This window comes from Frankliniella occidentalis, unplaced genomic scaffold (genome assembly GCF_000697945.3).
Source record: "Frankliniella occidentalis isolate FOCC.00 unplaced genomic scaffold, Focc_3.1 Scaffold39, whole genome shotgun sequence".
NCBI classification, from domain to species: Eukaryota; Metazoa; Arthropoda; class Insecta; order Thysanoptera; family Thripidae; genus Frankliniella; species Frankliniella occidentalis.
In genome coordinates this window covers 1,786,907-1,793,168 of record NW_026267169.1, presented here as the reverse complement: position 1 = coordinate 1,793,168, position 6,262 = coordinate 1,786,907, and the positions used below count along the sequence as shown (strand labels likewise).

The 6,262-nt window shown below is 65.3% G+C and overlaps 2 protein-coding genes across 2 annotated transcripts in view; both read right to left on the bottom strand.

The window, feature by feature from the left end:
• Positions 1-2,320, bottom strand: part of LOC113202613 (neural cell adhesion molecule 2-like) — a 299,769-nt gene extending 297,449 nt beyond the window's left edge. The window contains exon 1 of the mRNA XM_026416924.2: positions 1,904-2,320. Coding sequence (XP_026272709.2) covers positions 1,904-1,967 — 64 coding nt within the window. The 5' untranslated portion in view covers positions 1,968-2,320. The remainder of the gene's footprint in view (positions 1-1,903) is intronic.
• Positions 2,321-2,609: 289 nt separating this feature from the next.
• LOC113202629 (phenoloxidase 1-like) overlaps positions 2,610-6,262 on the bottom strand; it is an 8,449-nt gene continuing 4,796 nt past the window's right edge. The window contains exons 3-10 of the mRNA XM_026416957.2: positions 5,810-5,977; positions 5,591-5,727; positions 5,349-5,516; positions 5,088-5,250; positions 4,463-5,016; positions 4,009-4,104; positions 3,300-3,924; positions 2,610-3,219 (exon numbers count right to left, since the gene is read on the bottom strand). Coding sequence (XP_026272742.1) covers positions 2,654-3,219; positions 3,300-3,924; positions 4,009-4,104; positions 4,463-5,016; positions 5,088-5,250; positions 5,349-5,516; positions 5,591-5,727; positions 5,810-5,977 — 2,477 coding nt within the window. The 3' untranslated portion in view covers positions 2,610-2,653. The remainder of the gene's footprint in view (positions 3,220-3,299; positions 3,925-4,008; positions 4,105-4,462; positions 5,017-5,087; positions 5,251-5,348; positions 5,517-5,590; positions 5,728-5,809; positions 5,978-6,262) is intronic.

The following is a 6,262-nucleotide window of genomic DNA, read 5'->3' as shown; positions in this document are numbered from 1 at the left end:
TGGTGCGGCAGGCCGTCCTCCGTTCCCCGCGGCACCAGCATGTGCTGCGGGAGTCCGCAGCCGCAGAAGGTGAACTCCGTGAGCGCCCGCCCGCCCCCCGGCCGGTTCGCGTCCAGGTTGCGGAAGGTGCGCTCGAAGGGGATGGTCACCGACGACTCGGAGGACAGTCGCTTCAGCGTGTTGAGCCCGGGCTTGACTGGGAGGAAAAAATCCGCGGTTACTCATTCGTTGGTGCTAACTTTACCCGCAAGAACACTCCCCGCCCCTGCTACTCACGTATCGGGTGGGGAGGGGATGGAGCCGCGTTGTCTTCCGCTTTCAGATCGCCTCTTCCACTGAAAAGATGTGATCCGTAGATAGGGGATGCGTGTAGTGGCTTATGGTGGATATGCGTCGCCCGCCAGTGGCGCCAGTGCGCAAGGGTGTAAGGTAATGTGGTGGGGAGGGGTTGTCGCTAGCCCAATCGTATTAGAATAGTGTTTCTGGGAATACTATGCGAGGGGCTTTTGCTGGTATTGCAAACACTACCCACAGCGTGCAGTGTGAGACCGCCCGGCCCGACCTACGCGGAACATGCACTGGCGGAGGCTCCTTCATTCCCCGCGCTGCACGTGACGCGAGGTCGACCCCCGCCCCGCCCCGCCCCGAACCACCCCGCTGCGCTCCAACGCGAGCCGCATGTCACAAGCCATTGACGCAACGACCACCGTAAATACAACGTGTAATTGGACATGCAACACACAGCGCGGGCGGCGGGCGGGTGGCCTAAGTGAGTTACTGTATCATCGATACACCGTAGCAGGGGCGGGCCGGGGCGTGGCGTTCGCTCCCCCGATATTAACCTCTCCGGATTGGCACGCGTACATACGTTTCTGGCGGGTCTGCAGCGGACGGATGAAGCGTTTCTCTGTGTCCATTGTGCGTTCCGGTTCGTTTGGCCGCTGTCAGTCCCGTCGGCCCGCCCGCCCGTCCGCTTTGCGCGCGGGTCCGTCTGTCGGTCCGAGGTAGTTTAACTTTGCTTTTGACCGCCGCGCCCCGCCGCGCCGTGCTGTGCGCCCGCCTAGCTCGATATTTACGTAGCCCTGGCGTGGCGCGGGCGCGCCGGGCGGACAGCCCAGGGGGGAGGAAGTAGTTGGGGCCGCTACTTTTTGCAAAGTTTGTGGCGGTGCGGCGGGGGGCGCGCGGTCGCGACTAGCCAGCTGAGCGGTGCACCCCGCCTCCCCGGCCCCCTCCTCTCCGCCACAATCTAGAAACAGGGGGAGAAAGAGGGGGTGTGACACTGGGGGGTGGAAAATGGGGAGGGTGGGGAGGGTGGGCGGCCAGGGAGCGCAACTTAGCAGACATGTCCCGGTCGAGGTGGGGCGGGGCGGGTTGGGGCGGAGTGGGGCGGGGTGGACGGGCGCACTGGTATTAATCAAACAAACTTGCGTGGCTCAACTTAACAGGCTGAGCAGCGGCAGCAGGCCGGCGGGGGTTCGATCGGCTGCAGTCCGCTCCCCACCACGTCCCTGCCTCTAACGCTTCCCTGTTCCTTGTGGCTCCCAGGCCCGTCGTGGACGGTCCCGGACGGCCCGGGACCGCGGGACCGTCGGCCAATCCCCACGGCGACGTGCGTGCGGCGACGATGTGGCCCCGCTGCGGGAAAAAATGACAAGCCCGGCGGGAAAATCAATCATCTGAAGGGGAAGGGAGAGAGAGACAGAGAGAGGCCGGGCCGCTGTGTATCGTGTCGGAGCAGGAGCAAATCGAATTATCTGGTGCGGCCTCGTTAGGGGAGTCAACGGCGTCAACGCGTAAATAAACAGGGTGACGGTGATGGCGAGGATCAGCGACAGGAGGCAGCAGCAGGAGGCAGGCTCGGTGGGGTCGAGGGCGTCTTCGGCGTCCTGCTAGGCCTCCTCACCTGATAGAAGAACGGCGGAGAGCACCACGGCGACGGGCTTCCAGTACTCCTTGACGCGCCCCATGTCTGCTGGCGGTGGCGGTGCTCGCTGAGCCGCTGTCACCGGCGGTCGGGCCTGCTGCTCGGCAGCCTGCTGGGCAGGACCCCGACGGCCAGGACGGCCCGCCCGAAGCACCCGCAGGACCTGTTCGTCGACTGTGCCTCTTCTCCGGACGACGACGACAGAAACAACAACGCAACCGCACTTGCTCCGGCACCGGCGTCGTCACACGCCACTGTCCCGACGCGTGACGCTGGCGCGCTGGTGACGGCGGTGACGGCGGGGGACTGCGCACGCCGGCGGGACGTGTGGACGCACGCTGCGCGCGGCGGTCTGGGTCGTGGCGGGGCGGGGCGTCGTGGCGGCGAGCGCGGCGTCGGGGCAGAGACTGGCGGGGGCTGGACGCCAGGCCCGGGCCCCGCCGCGGCGCCGCGGCGCCAGGGGGAGGAGGGAGGAGGGGCGCTCGGTTGGCAGGCACGCCGCCAGGGGGCGTCGCAATGCAGCGCAATCTGCCCTTGGCGCGGCCTCGCGTGGCCCTTGGAGTCACGCGTTGAGTGGGTCAGGGAAGATTCGGGCTGCAGCGCCCGCGGAGTGGAAAGGCCAGAGCGGGGCGCGTCGCGCCCAACCAACCCCTGCGGGGTGTTGCAGATCGACTAAGAGCTCGCCTTTGAAATAACTTAGTCTCTTTATTGGAAAAGCGCGCGCCTTGTTCACGCGTATCCGACCGTAGGCACGCCCAGGTGGTCGCGGTGCACCGTGCCGAAGGCCGGCACCGGGTCGCCGTGCGTCACCTTGACGGTACCCTTGGTGGTGCCGAAGCGCGTCGTGTTGCGCACCGTGGCCTCGACGGCGTCCCGGAAGCGCACCATCACCCGCTGCACGAACATGTTGGGCGTGAGGAAGGAGCGGAGCGTGTCGACGCGGTCCCCGGCCGGGCGCCGGTCGAAGGGGAAGCCCATGGGCCGGCGGTCCGGGTAGCGGCCGGCAAACACGCCGCACAGGCTGGGTGCGTCTAGGCACGAGCCCTCCAGGACCTGGTCCACGCGGTCGCGGGCGAAGTCCGTCACCATGACGAACAGTTGGTGCGGCAGGCCGTCCTCCGTTCCCCGCGGCACCAGCATGTGCTGCGGGAGTCCGCAGCCGCAGAAGGTGAACTCCGTGAGCGCCCGCCCGCCCCCCGGCCGGTTCGCGTCCAGGTTGCGGAAGGTGCGCTCGAAGGGGATGGTCACCGACGACTCGGAGGACAGTCGCTTCAGCGTGTTGAGCCCGGGCTTGACTGGGAGGAAAAAATCCGCGGTTACTCATTCGTTGGTGCTAACTTTACCCGCAAGAACACTCCCCGCCCCTGCTACTCACGTATCGTGTGGAACTTGTCCATCTCGATCATGAGGTGCCGCTGGTCTCGGAAGTGCATGGCCCGGCCGCGCTCGTCCAGCTTGGGCGCCATGAAGATGCGCACGTACGCGTCGCGGGGGACGTCGGCCGCGCTCTCGACGCGGATGTGGTAGGCGAAGGGCCGGTGCTGGAGGTGCGTGAGGCGGGCGAAGATGGGCCGGCGCGGGGAGAAGTCGAGGCCGCGGGACAGCTCCAGGTCGCTGGCCTGCCAGTGCGTGAGCAGCTCGTTGGGCTTGGCGTGGTCCTCGGAGCGCACCTCCGCGCCGAGCACGCGCACCCCGGGGAAGGAGAGCTGCGCGGCCGTGTAGCCCGGCAGGGTGTCCTTGTAGGCGCGCATCACGTCCCAGACGTGCGCGTGCCAGCGGTAGAAGACGGGGTCGCGGAGCGCGACGGCGCCGTCGCCCATCACGCCGTACGACTCGAGGAAGCGGTTCTCCGGGTCGTGCGCCAGCGAGATGAGGATGTGGCCCTGGTTCATGAGCTCGCCGTAAAGCTGGCGGTTGGGCGTGACGGCGCTCGACTCGATGATGTTGCCCAGAAGGTTGGCGCCGCCCTCCTCCGTCAGCGGCAGTCTGCCCCCCGTCGTCTGCAAAAAGAACGGCGGCCGTCACTGCCAAACACAACTTTGGGAAAATATGCGGGACATTTTTTTTTCCGGTGCGACACTCACGTTTACCACGTATCCCACGGCGATGGCGTCGTAAATACGCGCCGTCCACCGCTCCAGGTCCTCCACGTCTATCTTGAAGCCGTCCCTGTTGATGTCCTGCGGGCACACAATGATGCGCTATCGACAATGCGGGTATAGGTAAAATGCGGTAAAATGCATCCAATACTGTCTGCGTGGCTGAGTCAGTGTTGCGATATCGGTTAGGCAAACATAACCACGAAAACACCTGTGTGGAGCTGGCTGGCCTCTACGCCTACCTACTAGGCAACGCCTCGGCACGCGTCACGCGTGTGTATATGTCGTCTACTGGACAGGCGTGGGTGCAACCCACCCCACACGGGTGTATTCGTGGGATCCACCTGCCTAACTGTTTTCGCAAAGCTGGGCCGAGTCGCCTGGTGAGCAGGCAACCCATCAGGCCGCGCCGCAGTGGGCGGCGGCTCGGTTATCGGACCTGCAGGCGCACGTTGGGCGGGCGGCTGGGCCAGACGCGGGAGGACACGAGGTTGTCCAGCTTGGGGTAGTACGCCTCCTTGATGGGCTCTCGCAGGTTGAGGTGCTTGACCTTGGGCAGGCTGTTGCTGAGCCGCTCGCCGTTGTAGCGCGCCAGGAGCTGGGCGTGCATGTAGTACAGCAGCTCGCCGCGCCGGTCCTTCTCCACCTGGTCGCGCGGCCCCAGGTACGTGTAGTAGCTGTGCCAGTGCAGGTGGTGTAGGTTGAGGCCGACGTCCTCGCGGAAGTAGGCGACGCGCTGCTCCTCCTCCAGGTCGCTGGCCGTGTACTCCTTGGGAATCTCGAGCGGCAGCAGGCGGATGGCGGCCGCGGCGCGGATCTCCTCGTCCTGGATCTTGTCCGCCATCCAGCGCACGAAGGGCGTGACGTTGGTGAAGGCGCTGAGCGTGCGCGCGTCCGGCATGCCGACCGACACGACGCCCTGCAGGAAGTGCTTCCGGTCGCGGTTTGGGAAGGTGAGGCCGCCGCCGCTGTCGCCGTGCGCCACCGTGGTCCCTGCGGCAGGAGAGCACGGTCGTAAGGCAGGGGAAGGTCGCCGTCGACGCCGTCCCGGTGGCCACACTCACCGTTCATGACGCCGGCACAGAAGCGGTCGTCGTTGAGCAGGATGTACTGCACCATCTGGGCGGGCACCAGCTGCAGGCAGCGCTCCTTGGCGACGAACGGCAGCGAGCCTATCTGCAGCGTGTCGCTGACGGGCCGCTTGAAGAGCCCACCCCAGCCCACCACCTGGCCGAAGGGCAGCAAGGACAGAACAAGGAGGAGGCGCCGTTGAGCTTGGTGACTGTGAGGTCGACTTACAGCTGGGCACTGCACGGTTGACTCACGGAGCCCACGTCACCCTCGCGGACGGGCCGCTCCTGCAGCCCCCAGTCCACGCACGCCGGCATGGTGTAGGCGTGGAGGTCCACGGCGAGGTTCATCTCCACCAGCGCGAAGTCCCGGACGTGGTTCAGCCGCCGCCCGCCGTACCCGTTGATGTAGATCTGCTTCACCTGCGGCGGGAGAGGGACTTTACTCGACCGCCCCCACTTCAACTTCAACAAGGCTGAAGTGCTGCGGCACTCACGTCACGTTTCTGCGCGGTCTCCTCGGCGGCGGCCCACTCCCGGTTGATCTTGCCGACGGCCGCGGCGAACTCGGCGGGCGGCCGCATCTGCACCTCGGTGGACGCGAGGAGTTGCGCGCCCACGAAGCAGTGCGCGGCTGTGAACAGAGCTACCGCGCTAGAACAAGGAAACTTTTAATGTACCTCACGGTGACAACGCGTCACCACCACACCACGCACCCGAGACGAAAAACTTGGGCGTGACGAGCGTGCCGCCGCAGACCTGCATGATGCCCTTCTTGTGCTTGCGGTCGTAGATGGCGACGTGCCACGGGAACTCCAGCGGCGAGTTGACGGGCTTGCCGTCCACCACCAGGGTCTCACCGTTGCCGACGACCCGCCCACACTCTGCAGCACACACCGTACACACGAGAATGCGTTTCGTGAACTGTTGTGTACATTATACATGCCACGGCATTCAATATTTACTGCGCACGTTCGCAAGAACACACTAGCTACGACATTCGGTCCTCGTGCTGACCTAGGTTAGAGACTTCTTCTACTTCAACTACGCCTGAAAGTGGACAACATGCTACCCACGTGTCGTGGAATAATTACTGCATACCGGTACTTGAAGGTAGGCAATAAACACTGAATACCTGGACGCGCACTGCTTGGTAGCCCCCCCCCCCC